This window comes from Periplaneta americana, chromosome 4 (genome assembly GCF_040183065.1).
Source record: "Periplaneta americana isolate PAMFEO1 chromosome 4, P.americana_PAMFEO1_priV1, whole genome shotgun sequence".
NCBI classification, from domain to species: domain Eukaryota; kingdom Metazoa; phylum Arthropoda; class Insecta; order Blattodea; family Blattidae; genus Periplaneta; species Periplaneta americana.
This window is the reverse complement of record NC_091120.1, coordinates 52178077-52198549: the sequence shown is the minus strand read 5'-3', so window position 1 is coordinate 52198549 and position 20473 is coordinate 52178077. Positions and strand designations below refer to the sequence as shown.

General features: G+C 33.7%; 1 protein-coding gene and 1 long non-coding RNA gene across 3 annotated transcripts in view; one reads left to right on the top strand and one right to left on the bottom strand.

Moving 5' to 3' along the window:
* The window catches only part of LOC138697803 (uncharacterized), a 285016-nt gene that overhangs the window by 19324 nt on the left and 245219 nt on the right, over positions 1-20473 (top strand). The window lies entirely within an intron of this gene.
* On the bottom strand, positions 10105-18044 carry LOC138697794 (uncharacterized). The gene is made up of 3 exons (XM_069823306.1): positions 17945-18044; positions 15059-15109; positions 10105-12235 (listed from the first exon to the last, which is right to left on the bottom strand). Exon 3 carries the CDS (start codon positions 12188-12190, stop codon positions 10943-10945), a length of 1248 nt encoding a protein of 415 aa, XP_069679407.1. The 5' UTR covers positions 12191-12235; positions 15059-15109; positions 17945-18044; the 3' UTR covers positions 10105-10942.

Below are 20473 nucleotides of genomic sequence, written 5' to 3'. Positions count from 1 at the left end.
GTAAGATGAAGATTACATTTATATGCTTAAAATTGACAAAACATATACAGTACTTACTACTTATAGCAGCAAAAGAGAATATTGAAAATTATAAAGAAAGTACCTATTCGCTCGGATAGTAAAAAAATATTCAAAGAGTTTGATATTTTGCCCCTACCTTGTATTTACATTCTTGAAACAGTCTGTTTCATCCACCAAAATTATGATAGTTTTAATATAAACTCTGATTATCACAACTACAGCACAAGAACATGCAATAATTTACATTTTAATCATCATAGGTTATCCAAAAGTCTCAATAGCTTATCACATACAGGGATAAGACTTTACAACAAACTCCCTATTGAAACTAAAGCCCTTAGCTATGCTAGATTTAAAAAGTCAGTGAAACATATTTTACTTTTCCACATGCCTTTTACTGTCAATGAGTATCTTAGTTTAGCACTCCAAATTTAGCTTACAGTAGTTAGTATCTCCTTTTGTGTTTACTGCTCTTCTTTTCTATCTGATTCATGTCTGGGGTGAGACTGCCCAAGAGAATAAGGAAACCAAGAACCTTGTACAAGTAATGGTCTGAAGAAAACTGTGGAGAATTGACTTCATTACTGAATGTATTGATTGTATATTATTTGTATATTATTGTAGATATCTTGTATGTCGGAAAAACATGTATGTAACCGCATATTTATTATGTATTCACTCTGACGATGCCATGAAATCATTGTATTTCCTAAGGCTAATAAATATCTATCTATCTATCTATCTATCTATCTATCTATAAAATACAAGCTTAAATTGAAAAAAAAAATCGTCGCCAATTTAAAAATAAATCTACAATGAATGTTTATGATGCTAACCTTTGTACTGTTATTCATGCTTGAGCTTACATAAATTAGTTCTGTAGTATATACAAGTATATTCCACTATTAGATTTGAATTATATAAGGCACATGAAACATGATAAAAGGATATTACAAAAAAGAACTACAAAATTTTGGTAACATTTATTTTGTATAGGTAAATAAAGTCTGTATATCAATATGAGAATTCACGAATATTGACATTTTCTTAAAAGATAAAGAATAGTAATATACGTTACAAGAGCGGTATGTTGACGTTTTCATGTTCGAGGAAAAGTTTGAAAAAGCGAAACATAGTTGAGCTTTTTTAATTTCCGAGAACATGAAAACAAACATACTGCTCGTGTATCGTACATTATTTTGTGCGAAGATCGTTTATTACATACCTGAAAGACGAATTTCTAATTAGTTGCAATGAAATCTCCATGTTGGTTTCTGTTTAATGACGGCAACTTCGGAAAACCAAAATATCTTTCTTCAACATTGTTGCTATAAAATGTTTTGTGTGTTTACTATACTCCAGCAGGCTGTGATATACATCTGTCTTTTTTTTCCCCCAGTCTATAAATGCGAACTTAAAACAAACGGTAAGGTTATGTAATGATTTATTTTTCATTTTAATATTTTGACAATATTATTTATATAACATATTGCAGTAATAACATCGGCATCTGGAATCTTGTTGATTTTTTCACTGCTTCCTTAATGTTACTTGTATCAGGAATGCAATAAGTTTCGTGGAGTAGTAGACTTTACTTAATTTTTGCAAATATTTAAAAACAATAATTAACATTGCAATTTAGGTGAAATTGCAGTGGTAAGTTTCCCATTTGTAATTATTACTATGTTAAACGTCTCTAAAAATAATATGTTAAAAGCCTAAAGTAGTAAAATGAATGTCACGCTTAAGCGGTAAGAAGAGGGAAATTGTTATGTGTGTTACTTTGGGAATACTGAATGTGGTATTTCACACTTACTGCGTATTGGTTCTGTGCAGAAAACAAGCAAATATGCACGATCTCGCACAAAATATGTATTCATAAATAAACATGCTGACATATATATTTTAAGTGTTCTGAATGTTAAAATATGTAAAAAATATATGCTTCGAAAATCTACCCAGGTACTGGTATATATATATGTGAGCCCTGTTTATATACCTGTCGTACTTGTATCTTCTATTACTAGTATAACAGTGAGTTATACGTAACAACTTAGAAATTGTTATGACTTCATTTTTGTGAGTTGATAGTAACTAATTGAGTTACAGAAAAATATTCATGGCTGAAGTATGCATTGTAGTATATAGGCTACTACAACCAACCTTTATTTACAAAATCAGTAATAAACTCTTTGGCTTTTCGTTTGTAAATATCATTTGGTTCCTTTAAAAGTGATTCGTAGCTAACTTCTGATAATTCCAGTGCTTCAGACTTGTCAGCACAAACAATTGTCAACATAAATAAAATATGTTCAATCTCTGAAGGTGCAAATGCATCAATTTCATCCAGCATTGACTGGAAGTTAAAAACACTTGTGTCACAACCCATGCTCTTGAGGCAGTCAGTAAAATTCTTATGGTATAAGTGGATCAGATCATCGTAGTATTTAGAAACTATTCCTACTTCTGCACTAGTGTACAAAAAAAATATCAGATCTCTGGCTGGAGATGTGAATGAGACTCCCTGAAAATCCACAAATTTAACATCCAAAGGAATGTTTTCTTTTTGCTGATCATAATAAAACAACATATTATTAATCCAGAAATCAGTGTGACAGAGAGTTGCGTATGGTTCCTTTGGCTGCAGTAATGATCTGTCAATTTGTATCTTAACTCCCCACTCGCAAGCTTTCTTTAACCTATCCACATAGATATCACACCCAGGAACAGCCTTGACGTAATGCATTAATTTAGGTATATTTTCACAAAGTTCAGCCTCTTCAAAGCCACTTTTTATTGGCTTACAAACTTTTAGGAATACATCTTTGAACACTTGAGGCTTTAATATTTTAATAGCTGTGGAGAGGGCATGAAATCTTGCAAGCTGACACAGAACCAGCTGTACATGTTTAAGATCTAGTCCCATCCTACTATCTCTCGAATGATAGTTAATTGTTTTTAAATTCTCCAGAAGAATTGCAGCATACTCGTCAGCTCTTTCTCCTATTTCCTTTGACAATGTTGTACGGGCTCCATAACATTTTGGAAATGCATCAAAGAGTTTATCATTTGGTACACCCTTTTCTTGTTGTAGTTTTATAAATTCTTGCCTCACCAACAAGTAGCAATTTATTTCTTTACAAAATGTATGTGGAGGATCAAAGACTTTCCAGAGAAATTAGAAGGGGGTACAAGTTTAGCAACGAGAGAGAGTTTCTGAGTAGAATTCTTATCCTTTTCTTCAGTAATGTTGACGTCAATTGCCAGCATTGTGCTTCCAAAATTTTCTCCTGGCTGAGTTAGAGCTTGTGATGTAAATGATTCAATAACCACATTGTACCCCAGTTGTGAAGTCAGTATGGTTTCTAAGTCCTGTTTGTTGAGTTGAGGCATCATAGTTAATAGTGTTCTTCTAAACTTTTCTCATATTCTTCGTAACTGTCACAAACCTGTAACAAGTTATTTTTTTATGTTGACATACAAGGTAAAATATTACAAAAGATAAATCCCAAGAATACAATAACATCTTTGGTAAAGTCTATCAAATTTTGAAATGTTAACACTGTAAAGAATAATATTGACCAGGTTTGAGGTCAGAAATCTTCTATCAAAGATTCTATATAACATAAAATGCAGTTATGCTGCTATATCTGTTCTTCATAATATCAGAAACTTTTGGTCTTATGTATAAGTGCGTGCAAGTGTATAAGGGAAGCATACGAATGTCAATACTCAACATCCATGTGGGTCCATTGAGGTCTAGCTTCCCAAGAGGTAAAAATGAGAGGAGTCAGTGAATCTAAAGGTGACTTTTCATTCCAATTGTATCCCACAGATATTAGCAAGGAATGCCATAAGTGTCCCTTGTTCAGTATTTTTAATACACCTGACCCACCAACAGGTACTACGTGCACCTTACCTTAAGTCATATATATGCATGTTAATTCAAAAGTAAGTTTTCATTTTGAACTGGTAATAAGTTTGTCAAATTTTTAGATTCCACAAAAATAATAACACCACAATTTGTTCATAAAGAAATGGGATTTTATTAAAACACGAAAAAATGAAGTTGATCACCACCATATTGTTCAATAAGAAATAATCTTTCTGTTTTCAATGGCATCCGATATTGACTGTTTCATTTCCTCATGTGTAGTAGGTCTACTAAGAACACCGAAATACCTTTTATTTTAGATAACCCCATAACAAGTAATCAACTGGATTTATGTCTGGTGACCTAGAAAGCCAACTGTTCGGAAAATGCTTACTAATTACACGATCACCGAATGTATTGAGCAATAGTGTGTTTACGTTATTGTGTATGTAAGGAAAACAATGTTTTCGATTTCATGGTTCTGTAACACTGGTATTGCAAAGTCCTGCAACATTTGAAAATATTGCTGTCCGGTTACTGTCACAGTTTTTGTTCATTTTCAATTTTTTCATAGAAATACGGTTCTATAATTAAATGTGACGTAAAACCACACCAGAAAGTAACCTTGATACGTAATCCTTGCTGTATAATTGTGTTCGGATTATCTTCTGCGCATATTCTGCAGTTATGAATGTTAACACCTCCATTCAATTCGAAATGTGCCTCATCTGCCCATTTCTCAATCCCTGTAACATTCGATTTCTTCTCAATGCATATGCATTTTGTCTATTGCATTCGTAATAGCACTGAAGGAGACCAATTCGAACTCGTAAAGTTAAAACCATTATAAAAATTATTAGAATTATTCTCCTACAACTGCCGTCTGTATTCTGAACAACAATTATTGTTTATATAGGGTGCAGCAGTGGGATATTACGGTTTTTATAGCCCTGTTGTGGGACACTCAGGACGAATTAAAAGAAAACACATATACTGGAAGTAATCTAGTACAATGCAATTTATCAGTGTCTGATTACTTTTTAAAAACTACATTTCTATGTAACTTCCATGCCAACGAATACATTCCTGCAATCTGTTATGAAAGTTCTGCATAACTCGCCCCAACAAAACAGGTTCGATGGCACTAATTTCATTCCTTAAGTTTTGTTTCAGCTGGATGATGGTGCGAGACTTGTTGCGATACATCCTACTTTTGATATAACCCCATAAGAAGTAATCAGTTGCAATCGGGTCAGGAGATCTTGGCGGTCAGGCAATGTCTCCAAATTGTGAAATTATTCGTCCTGGAAACATATTTCGCAGACAATTCATTGAACCATGAGCAGTGTGCGCTGATTACTTCCTACGGTGTTATCTCAAAAGTAGGGTGTATTGCAACAAGACTCGCACCATCATTCAGCTGAAACAAAACATAAGGAACGAAATTAGTGCCATCGAACCTGTTTTGTTGGGACGAGTTATGCAGAACTTTCATAGCAGATTGCAGGAATGTATTTGTTGCCGTGGAGGCTACTTACGAAATGTAGCTTTTAAAAAGTAATCAGATATTAATAAATTGCATTGTACTAGATTAATTCCAGTACTGGTATGTTTTCTTTTAATTCGTCCTGAGTGTCCCACAACAGGGCTATAAAAACCGTTGCTTACGAGATTAATATAATCTCGTAAGCAACGATAAAAACCGTCATATTTCACTGCCGCACCCTATACAAGCGTGACACAGTTACCATAGCAACAAAACACACATCAATAAAAAAACCCAAACCTTCTAAACAGTAATGGTACCTAAGTACATGAGACCAAACTGCTGATCGTACAGAAGATACAGCTGTTTCAAAATGGGAACTTACTTTTGATTAATCTTGTATATACAGGATGGAAGTGGTTGCATATGGGTGAATGACGAATTGTCAAGTAGGCAGAAGAAGAAAAAACATTCACAGAATGAGATGAATTATATGCTACGATCCTCAACAAACTTTCAACAGAGAACACTTCTCAGTCTGCCAGAAACTGGATGGAAGAAAACAGTATAACGTCAATATAATATTTGTATGTGTACGTGCATGTGTGCGTGTGATATAGAGAGGAAATATAAATATTGCGGAAAAACCACCTTGGTCCATCACAATTGGACAAAACGCAATAACAAAGTAACAATCATTGCAAAAATGACACAAAAACATTTTTAACGTGTCACAAAGGAAATTGCAAGAAGAAATAAATTTCAGGCAACTGTATATAATGACTGTGTTCTATATTTATCCAAATGGTTATGAATTGTAGTCATTGTTTATTGGCGTATAAAATATATCAATTTGTTTCATAAACAATTTTTTTGCTATGTGAAGATTATTATTTTTTTTGGTCCTATAGAATTATCAGTGATGGTTACCATTTATTATTAATAACAAACAAGTTTTTTCTCTAATAAATGCTGACTGCAGTGCAGTAAAAATATGCCCTCAACGTGAAGCTGTTTTATCCTACACAATTTAACTTAGTACACTTGTTAGCATTCAATTTTCGTGATTGAACATGCAAGTAAACAGTTGCATACCATATTATCCTATTTATTGATAATTATTTTATGTAAATGTAATGGAGAGAAATACAAAATAGGTTGCAGCCGCCAAATTACTCTTCAAGGAACGACCACTCATATAAATTGAGGAAAAGAAGACATAGGACGGACACTGGAAAGTTTTCTTTTCTCAATCGTACTATCAGGGACTGGAATGCTTCACCTGCAGACTTACTAAAGGCTTTACCAACAACCAAAAATGTATTTAAAAATGGGCTTAAGGACTTTACTAATAGACGATAATTATACACAGTATTTAAAGGGTGTAATTGATATTTTGTTATTGAAGTGTTCTATCAGTGAAGAATTATGTTGTGTCAGTGAAGTGTGTTGAGTAAGTGAAACGTGTTCCTGTCAGTGAAGCTTTATAGTTTATAGTGGCAGTGCAAAGTATTTGAACAGTGAAATGTTTTTGAAGTGTTAGTGAAATCAGGATAGAATCAGTGAAATGTATCGTAGTTCCAGTGCAGTGAGTGAGTTGACAGCGAAATGAGTGTAGTGTTGAAAGGTACTTGTGCAGATATGAACATATCATACTCGTGGGTTTTAGTTCGAACATAGGTTTAAGGTGCAAATTAGATTTACTTTAAATGTTATTTTAACCTATCGTGCTTCATTTAATTTAGGATGTTCCCTGTTGTTGTTGTTGTTGTTGTTGTTGTTGTTGTTGTTGTTATTAAAATTGTTAATTATTGTTAGTATTAATTATTAGTATTATTATTAATTGTATTTTTTTATTAATTGTGTGTATTATTGTCTTTATTGAGTGTAATTAGTTACCACTGCCACCGGGTATATACCCATTGCAGTGTGAATAAATACATACAATAAGAACTCACCAGCACTCACTTCCAGTGATTAGAAAGCTTATGTGTCTTCATTGCAGTGAAATACTGTACCTAGGAAGTTACGTGAAGTTATGATATATTGACTAGCCTTGGTGATGTTATCTCTGTTTTTTTAGAACTGGTAGCTTTGTAATTAGGTCGTGTACACTTTGATAAGAGTTACACAAGTTACTTAACATGTAGTTATATTTTATCAACTTTCAGAAAGAACATTCGCGAAATTCGTACCTGGGGAGAAATATTGAATAACAGAATTCGAAAATACATTCTCAAGCCTAGTTGGAGTTATTTATTTTTACCCACATTGTACAAAGTATATTTTAGGGATAATATATTCTACAAGGAATGAACAGATGAAAGAATTAGATGGGGAGAAGTAAAAAAAAAAAATGATGATTATTGCAATGAAACTTCGGTCAATTGAAAAGCAATTTAATTGAAACATAAGTCATGTAACTTGATTTTTATAAAGAAATTTGAAACTTATACTACAATAGTAATAATAATAATAATAATAATAATAATAATAATAATAATAATAATGATATTTGCTTATGATTTTTAAGAAACCTGGAGGTTCATTGCGCCCTCACATAAGCCTGCCATCAGTCCCTGTCTTAAGCAAGATTAATCCAGTCCATACCATCATATCCCACCTCCTTTAAATCCATTTTAATATTATCCTCCCATCTATATAGTGATTGTCTTTAATCCTTTTAATACTGTTTTCTATACTTAGTTTAAGATAATGCCACCTAAAATAAAAATAGAACATTTTCGCTTCCTACCTTAAGTAGCTATGGGGTTCAGTAATTTTCAGTGCACTGAAAACTTGGTGGAAAAATGAAATTTAAAGAGACGTGTTGAAAGACTGAAATCAATGCAGTTACATTTAAATATTTATTTAGAGAAATGAATAAAATAATTATTAAAAAAATATCACAATTTTATTAGATAGGAATAACAAAGGTACATACAAGTCAACTTAAAAACAATCATTGGTCAAATCCTTAAAGTTATTTTCGAGAAAAGTATCAAGTCAAGTCAAAAAACCAAGTTCTTGTTTTAAGGTTGGTTTGTTTTATTTACTTAAAATTTGGTTCTCATTTTATAAGGAATAATTATTGCTAATATGATTTTTTGTTGTTTGCTAACACCTCCACAGACGATTGGTTAAGACCTCTCTTGACTCTTCTATTCTGACAGTGAAAAATTTAGTTTCTGAGTTGGACACTAAATAGTAAAATTCATCACCTCTGATTGTAAGAAGAAAGTGGAATTTTGCTACGTGGGCAAGGAATGGTTGGTACATTTCTCCTGCATTCTTCTCTCCAGGATCATGGAAAGAAGACATGCTAAATGTTTTTATAACTCTTAAAAATACCTTTTTTTCCATTCGAGTTTGAATCCACGAACTTCGGATCTGACCACTCAATCATTTTTGACATCTATAATTCCCAGTGTTTCATTGCCGTAAATATACCTAAAATTTGAGTCTATTCTCGTCATTAGACAAAAACGTGTACATACTTTTGGATCATTTTGCCATAACATATAATGAAATCAATTGCTGTCAATACCATTTTAATTGTCCTCGTGATTTTTGTGACTAAATCAAATAAGTACCAGTATGTGTACTGATACATCATCATTACTAAGTTACGATTTCTTTTTCCATTGCTGTTATTTATGTTAAATGCATTACAATGATACCTGAGACATGTAGTACTCGCTCATGATTTCTCCATACTTTCTTTGATCAACCAACAACTCTTTTGTTACATGGTTTGCAATTTAAAATTTATTCATGAAACCTACTTTCTTCTATTCGTTGTGTGGGTACTAATAATTTATTTCTGCATGTTACATTTCTTGTTATGCTGCCAACCTGTTCTTTATTTGAAATTGTAAGGCAGCTGGAAGGTACAGAAAAGAGCAGGGAAGGAAGATTGGAGAGGTGACAGTCCAAAAATGGGTCATAGATAGATGCTTTATGTTAGATTCTATCATGTTTATGTAGTTCTTTCTAAATTCCTAATTCTGTGTCTATTCTATTCTATTCGATATGCATCAAATCGTCAGAAAAAAATTTTTCTAGCTATTGTATTGCATTTTATTTCATTGTATTGTCCACTAACTACCATAAAAAAGGCGATTATTAGACTGTATAATGTTTCGTCATGGTTTCCTGTTCGTATTTTGCAATTTAGTGCTGAATATATTGTTTCATTTTACTGATAAGAAATTGAATTGCTCTCTTTTTTAATTTGTTTATCTCGTCTAAGTATAACCAAGAATTTTAATTCATTTGTGCTTTTGTACATAGAAACTTCAAAGTCATATTGTTTTATAATTTATTGGAGTTAAAATGCACCTTTTTACAAATTACTTTCATTAGCCCTAATTATTGCTCATCATCTATAAAAAAAATATCAATACTCAATGTGTTCAATTGAAGTCATATTCTATTTATCAGTCAATACTTATTTTTTTTCTGACGTGAGATAATGCCTGTTGTCCTTGGAATTAACGTTTTACTGATAGTCGCAACCTATAGCTTTATCTGTATAGGGCGCAATATAATTTGTCACATTGATAGCAATAGGATAGGTATATATTATGTTCCTGTTGAAGTACAGAAAGTTGATTAGAAGTGGAGTCTTCACTTCTCTGCTTTCGCCCGCCTTTCCACTGCTAAAATCAGATCATGTAATGTGTAGTTTGTAATATTTTTATATAAAATACTGAGACACAGATTTGTTCATTTTATTTATTTGTAAAATGAAATAATTATGCATGTACTGAGAATAAAACATAGGTTACAAAACGGTTACTAAAGTACAGACTATGCTAATGGATACTGATAATTTATTATCTTATTTATTATTTATACGAAAAAACTTGCTTCATAAATCTATATTATCAGTTTTTCAGTATTACAGACATATACAGCATATATATTACGCATTTATACATATAAGCACATACATACTTATTTGGTAGAGGACACACAAAAATATCCATTATGTGTAGCAACCATACTTTCACTCTGAAAATAAAATAGATTTCTTATTCTGCTGATTCATATCATAGTGAAATATAGTTCATAAGATTTCCAAATTTTCATATGTATAGTGGCGTAGAATTAGTTGTATGTTTAATAAATAAAAGCTCTCATACAAAAATTGAAGTTAGCTCTAATACTGAATAAAAGGTTGCTGTCTTGTAGAAACAAACTTTCAATATATATGCGCTAATACGGTACAGTATAATACAATTCAGTATAGTGCTAACATAATGTCCAAATTTAAATGTCCTCAACTTGAAAACCAAGTAATTCTGTTTTGTATTACTTGTAGTATACACGAAGGAAGTTATGATTAATTAACTAATAGAGCCAACTCAGTTTCGAAAGAACCCTTTGTTCTTTGTAGAGATAAGTTGTATGAAACTTATCTGAGTATCATATTACTGTTACAGCCTTCAGTAGTAGCATAATAATATCCTAAACTTTTCACTAGTGAAATGTAAAGTAGTCTTTAGTATTTTCGCTACATACATGCTATATAATTGACTGTACACTATCATTTCGCACTAAATCCAACCTCTCTTTACAAAATCAATTATAAATTGTTTTGTTTTCCACTTTTGAGCGGAATTGGGTTCAGGAAATACTGTAGAAAAACTATCTATTTCTGATAGTGACTGTGGTACTTCGTCTTTGTCAGCACAGATGGGTGTGAGCATAAATAAAATATGATTAGCCTCTACTGGTGCAAATGTATCAATTTCATCCAGTAGTGACTGGAAGGTATATGCACTGGTGTCACATCCAGTGAGTTTGAGACAGTCGGTGAAATTGTCATGATACAAACTTATCAGTTCGTCATAATGATTGGGAATTATTCTTTCTTCTGTACTTGTGTACAAGAAAAATATGAGATCTCTAACACTTGATGAATATATGATTGTTTGGAAGTCAACAAATTTGATATCTACAGGAATGTTTTCGTCATTTGGGTCGTACTTGAACATCATGTTATTAACCCAGAAGTCTGTGTGAACAATTGTGGCATAGAGTTCGCATGGAGGTACTAAGGATTTATCCAATTCCTGTTGAATACATCTTTCAATAGCTTGTAATACTCTATCTGCGTACATCTCACACTCCGGAATAATCTTGACAACATTAATTAGCATTGGCGTATTTGCTCTCATTTCTTCGTCATTTAGGCCTAAATTGTATGGTTTACAGGCTTTCAAAACAGTGTCTTTAAATACTTGTGGCTTCAGGATTTTTAGGGCAATGCTCATTGCATGGAAGCGTGCAAGCTGAGATACAGCAAGTCTTGTGTGTGTGAGGTCGAGTCCCTTCTTTCGATCACCTAAGCGATAATTCAGTATTTTCAAATTCTCTAGAAGTAGTACAGTATTTTCATCAGCTTTCTCTCCTATTTCTTTTGACAGTGTTGTACGAGCACCATAGCATCTAGGAAATACATCAATAAACTTTTCTTTTGGGACACATTTTTCTTTCTGTAGTTTCTCATATTCTTCTTTGACCGATATGTAGCAGAGAATTTCTTTCAAGGCTGTATTTGGAGGATCAAATATTTTCCAAAGAAATCCAGGTGGAGGCACTAGCTTAGCAACTAAATTGAATTTTCTTCTGGTGGCTTTATCTTCTCCTTTAATAATATTTACTTCAAGTGCTAGCATGGTGCTTCCATAATTCTCTCCAGGCTGTGTTAGAAATTTTGATGTGAAGGATTCCACGATGATTTCATCCCCTAGCTGAGGGCGTAGAAGAGATTCTAGATCCTGTTGGTTGATATCTTGCATTGTGGTATGGAAATGTATAAGAAGTTTTTGTAAGTGGTAGTAAATCTGTAAAACAACAAAACAACATATCATTTATTTATATTTTAGTTGGTGCACATTGTTGTTTGTAATATAAATTGCCTCCTTCAAACTTCGAATTGGGATACATAGCCTATGTATATTATATAGATACATACACAGACATAGAGACACACAGAGTAGATAGGCTACTTCAGTAGAAATAGAAAATAATTTGCGATGTTGAATTACAAAATTCTTAAAAACATGTGTCCATATGTCAGTGGTGAAATGTGGGATACATTATTTGAATCAAAAGCTATTATTAGAGGTACCTATTAAAACGATAAATGCGTTATTGTTTCTGAATAACTGACAAACCTTACTTACTTACAAATGGCTTTTAAGGAACCTGAAGGTTCACTGATGCCCTCACATAAGCCCACCATCAGTGCTTATCCTTAGCAAGATTAATCCAGTCCCTAGCATCATAACCCACCTTCCCCAAATCCATTCTAATATTATCCTCCCATCTACGTCTTGTCCTCCCCAAATGACTTTTTCCGTCAGGACTTTGAGTTTTGCTACTAATGTCACCCCTTCTGTTCTATAAATACTTGCGACATTCCAAATACAGAATATCATAAAGAATAACTGACAAATCACGAATAATAATTAACAGTTTACTTTATTTGTTAGAAAATTACACTGCCAACGTCAATGCACTTTGCAACTGTAATGGTAATAGTATGTGTTACTCTTCTGAGGTCATCTTGATATTCTTTTATGAGAGCAGCACCATCAGTAATGTGAACGATATATATATCTGGTGGCTATTGAATGGAACTGCAGCAGCTGATCCATCATTCTGAGAAAGTGCTATTTAGATATTGTGTCAGCTGATGGCTATAATGTGCAGGAAGTCTGTCATGCTCGAAGAAAATACTCCTTGTAGCAATAATAATGAAAGTTTGCTTTCAGAAATTGTACCGGTACTGTGCTGCTCAAAAAGAATGAGCGGACTCTTGGTTCTTAAAAATACGAGATTTAGCGCGCAATTCACACAAGAGTACAAATTGTATTGTACATGGTACTACACTGTAAAGTTCTGCTCCAGTTGTTCAGTGTAAGACAACGGAATGTTCAGCTCAGTGCTAGAGTTCTTGCTTCATATACACGAGGTGAAGAGTTTGATCCACAGTCATGTTTTTTTTTTTTTTTTTTTTTTTTTTTTTTCCTATTTGCATTTGTTTGTCCTTTTTAAACATAAAACACTGTTGGTTATGTGGAATTGTTTATAGCTCTACATCTGAGGGCTATTATGAGGCTGAACTGGTCAATATAAAACAGGCCTGCACAAGGTTTGCGCTCTCCAGGTCGGCTCACAGCTCGAGAGCGGAATGCAGATATTGGCTGTGCTCTGTATAAGGGTGGACTGGAAGAAGGGGTGATCTCGTACAAAATGTACACAAAAGTACTAGTACGAATGTTCATGAAATGAATTCCCGTTCAGTGTTTACAAAACTATCTTGGGCTATTATTAATTAATAAATAAATATTTATTTTACAGAAATAATAGAAACTCTATAGCTACTTAAATACACAATATCATTTTGTTATATTTTTATTTATCAGTACATCAAAACTGGGTTTTATGCTGTTGGCAGCTGAAAGGAACAGTACTGATCGTAATGAAACATCAGTTAGGGACGTTCGATGTCTGCCTTTATTAAAGTTGATAATAGGTAACAGTTGCTCACAAACATAAATGTTGAGCCAAACATAACAATCATTTTCACAGCCAGCTTGTGTAGTCGTGGATATTATTGCTGAGGTTTAGTCTTGTAAAACTCAACCAGACTAGTAGTATTATTCTTTAGCCCTTAGGCCACATTGAAGATCAATAAGTTCAAGCTGAAAATCATATGACACTGTTTCAACTGTTGTTGAAGTAATTTATTATGATTAACTTTAAACTTCTTTCCAATTAAGATAAGATCTTGGAACCTAGAATTAAATTCATTTTGAATATCAAATAATATTTGTACATAATCGTTTAACATGGCCTCATCACGACCAGTTTCTATCGTTGGAAAGTAAGCCATAAGTTATTACCTTCCCGAAACTGACTTACGAAAAGTGTAAGTTTACAACTGAAATCCCGTAATTTATTCAACATATCAACATTGAGCTGGGCATTTTGCTGAAGAGAGATATTTAAATTGTTGAAGATTAATAAATTCTCACATGTAATAATGCAGCTTTCAACTCCTGAACCTTTTTACTGCGATGTTCACCAACAAAACCATCGTATCTGTATGTGTGGACTAGTAATGACGCATTATATTATGTTTTCCTCTTTCTTTCAAACTTTTGTGGCAGATAAGTATTTACTCCAGCTGCTGTGTAAAAATAAGCATTTTCCCATGCAATATTGAAAGAATTTGCCTGATCACTTTTCCGTCTTTTAGATTCCTCCATTATGTAGCTGTAGATAGGCAAAGTGAAATAGCTACTGATAATAATAGAATCTAAATATTATTACCTATGCACTAGTGTGTATGTGAATTCCACGAGGATTAATAATAATAATAATAATAATAATAATAATAATAATAATAATAATGCTATTATTAATATCAATTTGTTAACCAACAGCAAGCGGCCAATAATTATATTAGCACAAAGATGACTGTAATAATACTTCTAATGGTGGTGGCTGTGGTGGTGATCCTTATTTGAGCCACGTGGCACTCCACATTTTAAATTAAATGATTCGGAAAATTTGTTAATTAACGTACTTACGTAGTATTGTCTGTTGCTTAAATAGTTTTTTTTTTAACAGTTTACGTAACTTGCAGAAAGACTTACATTTCCCAACTTATGAAGCAATATATTTTGTGCAAGTCATCGGGAGCTTTGCTGAAATCAAAACATATTCAATCAGTTTATCCCCGCAGTCCAATTACAGGTACAATTTGTTTAGGTATGAAAATCAGATTGGCTGCTGTGAATTTGGATTTAGTGAATTCATGTTGTGATAGGCTTAGTTTGTTTTTCACATAAACTTATGTGCTTGTGGACAATTGTTTCAGACATTTTTGAAAAGTTATTGAGAATAGAAATTGATCTATAATTTGTAATCGTATACAGAGGTAATTGCAGATTTTTTTTTTCCGTTAAGTAGAAAATTTACAATCTTTCAGACTGAAGTTAAAAATTTCAGAGAATTCAATTATAATTTTTTAGTCACACATTAAAAAGTGTTACAATTTTTAAGAGAGGTATATACCTTGGACAGACGGCCCATTTTGACGTGATGTTACGTCTTCATCATTGTCTTCTGAACTACTTTTTAACATGTGACTAAACAATTTTATGTTTTTAACAAACAAAGTGTTATAATATTTGTTATTCCATTAGTACCAGTATTGTTGTTGGTTTAATTTCTTTAATTGCCTTCGAACATCATGTGCAACTGTTAAATCCGCTCACTCATTTGATCCCCAGGCAGCTTCCCTTGTATTATTATTCAGGTTTCCTAAAGATTAATGCCAGCTGATGAAAGAGAAGCGGGTTTTCTTTCAATAACAAACACCAGCCGTGGTGATAGGAGTTTCTATTTATGCATTGTTGTCACATCCCTCTCCTTCATTGATAAGGAATAGAATCGTATGTGCTTATTGTCTTACTGTATAAAAACAAGCGTCAGTAATAGCTGAGACAATGTGGCAACATGAAATGACTTCATGTGGACTTAACAGCTGCAAAAATAGAATCTGATTCGCAACAATGATATACTGATTAGCGCGAGATGACAAAGAAACACTCGACAGCATTTTAAAAAATCAAATCAATAATGAAAGATGTGCCAAATGTTTATGCTTAGGCTAACCCGGACGACTTGGCCTGGTTTAACGACCCCAGTAGAGTAGGTGACCTCTTCTGGTCTTACCTTTTGCCCTGATGATGGAACCTGTTTATAGTTTCGAAATGTTTGAAATGTCAAGTTCCAGGACACGGTGGATTACCGAAAGTGTAATTCTAATTATCATAACTTAATAGGGAATTTAATAAAGTCCCTATTAACATAGGGAATTTAATAAAGAAACTCACTTGGCTTTTATTGATTACGAAAAAGCTTTCGACAGTGTTGACAGAAATAAGCTCTTTCAAATTTTGGCAGATGATTCAGTTCCAAACGCAATATAAGAACAATTTACGAATTATATAACCACAATATTATCAAAATTACTATTGGATCAGAACATACCGAATGGAGACCGATAAACTGTGGAGTTCGTCAAGGATGCCCCCTCTCACCACTTTTATTCAATATATGCATCAACTCCATCATCAGACATTGGCGACAAACAATTCATGGAAACATTCCACTCTTCCGAAATTGTACTGTAGATACATTATTATTTATTATATGCAGACGATCAGGTTCTTTTTGCTACAAATGAAGACGAGCTGCAATACTCAATACATCACCTGAATATAATAGCACAAAATTTCAATATGAAAATTTCCCCAAACAAAACAAAAATTATGGCGTTCCAAGGTAAACAGCCAGTTAGGAGTAAAATTTGCATTGGAACCCATATGTTAGAACAGGTAAACTCATTTAAATATTTAGGTTATAATTTGACATATTTACCTGTTACTGATATATCTGAAAATATTCAACATTTTAATGGAGCCTTAAGAACCATCAACCAGGTTTTCACAACCACGAAAACCCAAAAACATACCAGGTTAAAAGCATATAAAGTTCTAGCAAGACCTGTCCTCATGTATCGTAGTGAGGCCTGGACTGTCCGAAACTCAGATGTTCAATGCCTAACAACTGCGGAAATAAGATTTCTAAGGAGGACTGCTGGTTACAGCTTGCTTGACCACAAAAGAAATGTTAAATGTTATGTTTTATTTAACAACGCTCGCAACTGCAGAGGTTATATCAGCATCGCCGGATGTGCCGGAATTTTGTCCCGCAGGACTTCTTTTACATGCCAGTAAATCTACTGACATGAGCCTGTCGCATTTAAGCACACTTAAATGCCATCGACCTGGCCCGGGATCGAACCCGCAACCTTGGGCATAGAAGGCCAGCTCTATACCAACTCGCCAACCAGGTCGACCCACAAAAGAAATGAACTAATTACAAAAGAATTGAAAATTACACCTATTTATGAACATCTCAACCACTATAGACAAAAATGGCTTAACCATGTCAATAGAATGGACTGTTCCAGACTCCCAAGACAAATTCTCTGCTATATATCACATGGAAGACGATATTTGGGATGCCCCCTGAAAAGATGGACGGAGACCATAACAGGCCAATAGGCCTAATACCTGCAAGGACGATGATGATGATGATGATGATGATGATGATGATGATAAATAACTTAATAGTACCTACATTAAAATAGTTCAGACGCATTAAAATCGCCTGGGGCAGGGTGAGAGGAAATAATTTTCTTACAGACTACCACCTGAATTCATCAGTGAATCAGTAGCTTGTTACTTAGTGCATTATTTAATGAATTCTCAGTATACTCAGTGTCACCTAATGATCTTATGCTGCACGAAATAAATTGCCTGAATTTTCTGATAAGAGAGATAATGAGCCCAGACCAGTTTGATGGTTACAATTACCAGTTACTTTAGGCAGCTACCCATGAAATTTCACAGAACTAATTCACAAATCCGTATTACTGCGATATAAGTTAGGGTGTTATAGTACTATACCTGTATTTGTCTCTCCTTGAGAACTATTTCACTTCTTCTATCTTACTAAACAAGATTCTGATTAGCAGGTGATAATATAAAGTTTCGTGAGGGTGATGACTTTCATAAATGATATCTCTGTGTACATATATGCGTAATCAATGAGAGAATTAATTCTGTATTACGTACATAGCAAGGTATTGGTTAATTCTACTCTAAATGCTGTCAATTATACAATATTAAAGCTGTTGTCACTTTTAAACAGTTCAAATTTCTTACGTGGTCAGTAATTCAGCATTTTTTGCCCATTCATAATTCCAGTACTGGCTGCTTGATCTTTTCAAATTATTCTTCATGTATATTTTAATTTCGTTCCCACCCATTTTCCCGAATCCGCATTCCCGAATGGACGTTTTCTCGAAGCTACCTTTTCCCGAATCCACGGTCTCGAATTTCATTTACTATTCAGTTTCCCGAATATATTCTGCGAGAAATTCCCGAACATGAAAAGACATGAACTTACAGTCACTACATGTTGCCAGAAAACAAAAAAATTACAAAAACTACAGTAAAAGACATGAACTGACACTACATGTTGCCAGGAAACAAAAAAATTACATTAGTGGCTTACGAGCTCGTGGCAGAAAACTTGTACCTCCTCGATATGATACGACATTCTGGATTCAGTACTATTCCGCATTAAATAATGAACACCGAACAAATAATCTGCCGGAAGTGTTCCACAATCGTCTGCATGTGGTGTTTGGGAGACACTATCCAAGCTTCTATACTGCTTTGACTGAGCTCTAAAAAGAAGAGAGCGACACGAGACCATGATTGCGGAATTCACATTCGGTAGACGCGTGAGGGTACAACCGAAGAGAAAGTGCCTACAAATACGAATTATCGTGCAGGATTATCATACTTATGCAGCCGATAAGACACCTCACTTACCTGAGGACACTTGGACATTATTTCACTTTGTAAATAGAAAGTGTAATTAATTATACCATGATTACATTAAATTTGTGTGGTAATATACACTACTGTATTATCGGGAAAATGGAAATCAAAGAAAACGGGAATGTGAATTCGGGAATTTTGTATTCGAAAAAATGGAATTTCGGGAAAATGGAAATAAAAAAAATCGGAAAAATGTCTGTCGGCAATGTGGATGCGGGAAATTCGTATTCGGGGAAAAATGCTATTCGGGAAAATGGATGTTCGGGAATGTGGATTCGGGAAAATGGCCGGGAATCTTTTAATTTTTACCTTGGTCTCATGATTTGTTCACTCAAATGAAGTATAATATTATTATATGAGAAGCTCATTTTCAAAACGACCCTTTTCCATTACCATAACTTTGTGAGAAATCAGGAAAAACGTTTATAGGTCTAAAATTTCTTGTCAGCTAGGCAAGAGATATTACGAAATCAAAGAGTTTGGGTGCATTTGGATTCAAATGGGAGCGTGAGACTCTCTGATTGTAATGCTGGAACTAATATTTTGTCATAATTTTGCTGCTGACAAGTTATTTTGATTCCAGTTGTCACTTTTAATGCAAGATTTTAGTTGAAAGTGTTCTGAAGCCAAATCATGACAATTGTATGTAGAGATATGGTTGAAGAATGCATAGACACAGGATGTTCATTATTGTTATTAGGTGGGCAAGAGACGTTTTGCAAGTGAGCTCCTCATATAGTACTTTTTGCCATTTTATAAAGGCCAACCTGCCCAGTCATTGCCCTGGTTCTTGCCATTGCATGCTACTGTGATCTCTCGGCATTTCACCAGATTAAGACTTGGGTACATGTAACACAACAACGTTTAGTAATGACCTTCTAACAATGGCTGCTGGAAGTGATACCCATTTTCTTTAACACATAAGTTACATGTTCTTAAGAAATTATTATTCACATGCAACGGTTCCTCTGCATTAGTGGATCTAATTCTCCTTGTATATTTTAAGTTTCTCTAATATTATGAGGAGTCATTGCTTAGTATTGTTCAGAGATGAAATTCACAAGATATCAGGTCTGGGGAATGAGGAGGTCACAAATTACTGCTAACAATTCTGCACCCAATGGCCGCAATTCGGTCGTAGATACATTAATAAGCTGGATGGCCTTATCCTGCTGAAAATTCGCTCTGAAACGATACATGTATGTTAATTTATTAAAAAAGAGTTCTAAAAATTCTCTTTCTTATCTCTCACAGTTGATGGTGTCTTGATGAAAGATCAGTCCAGTAATTTTATGGTCATTGATGGAATATCGCACTTCAATTTTTTTCATCGTATGGTGAAATCTCTTTAATGACTGCTGACTTCTCTGCTGATCTGTGATCAGTATCTGTTATTATGTCTTACTACTTGGCCCATTCATTTGGAACTAAGCCTCATTGGAATAGAAAATCGATCTGGGGTCAATCACTTACGGTAGTTTTTTACAGTACTTTTTCCAACATCCGATTATAAAACATAAGTCTATAATTTACTGTATAAACTTGCTGCTGTAATTCTCGAAATTCTGAAATTCTGTAGGGCTTTGA

What these genes read in the sequence shown, in the direction of transcription:
- LOC138697794 (XM_069823306.1), bottom strand. Translation starts at nt 12,190, where the DNA reads ATGCAAGATATCAACCAACAGGATCTAGAATCTCTTCTACGCCCTCAG.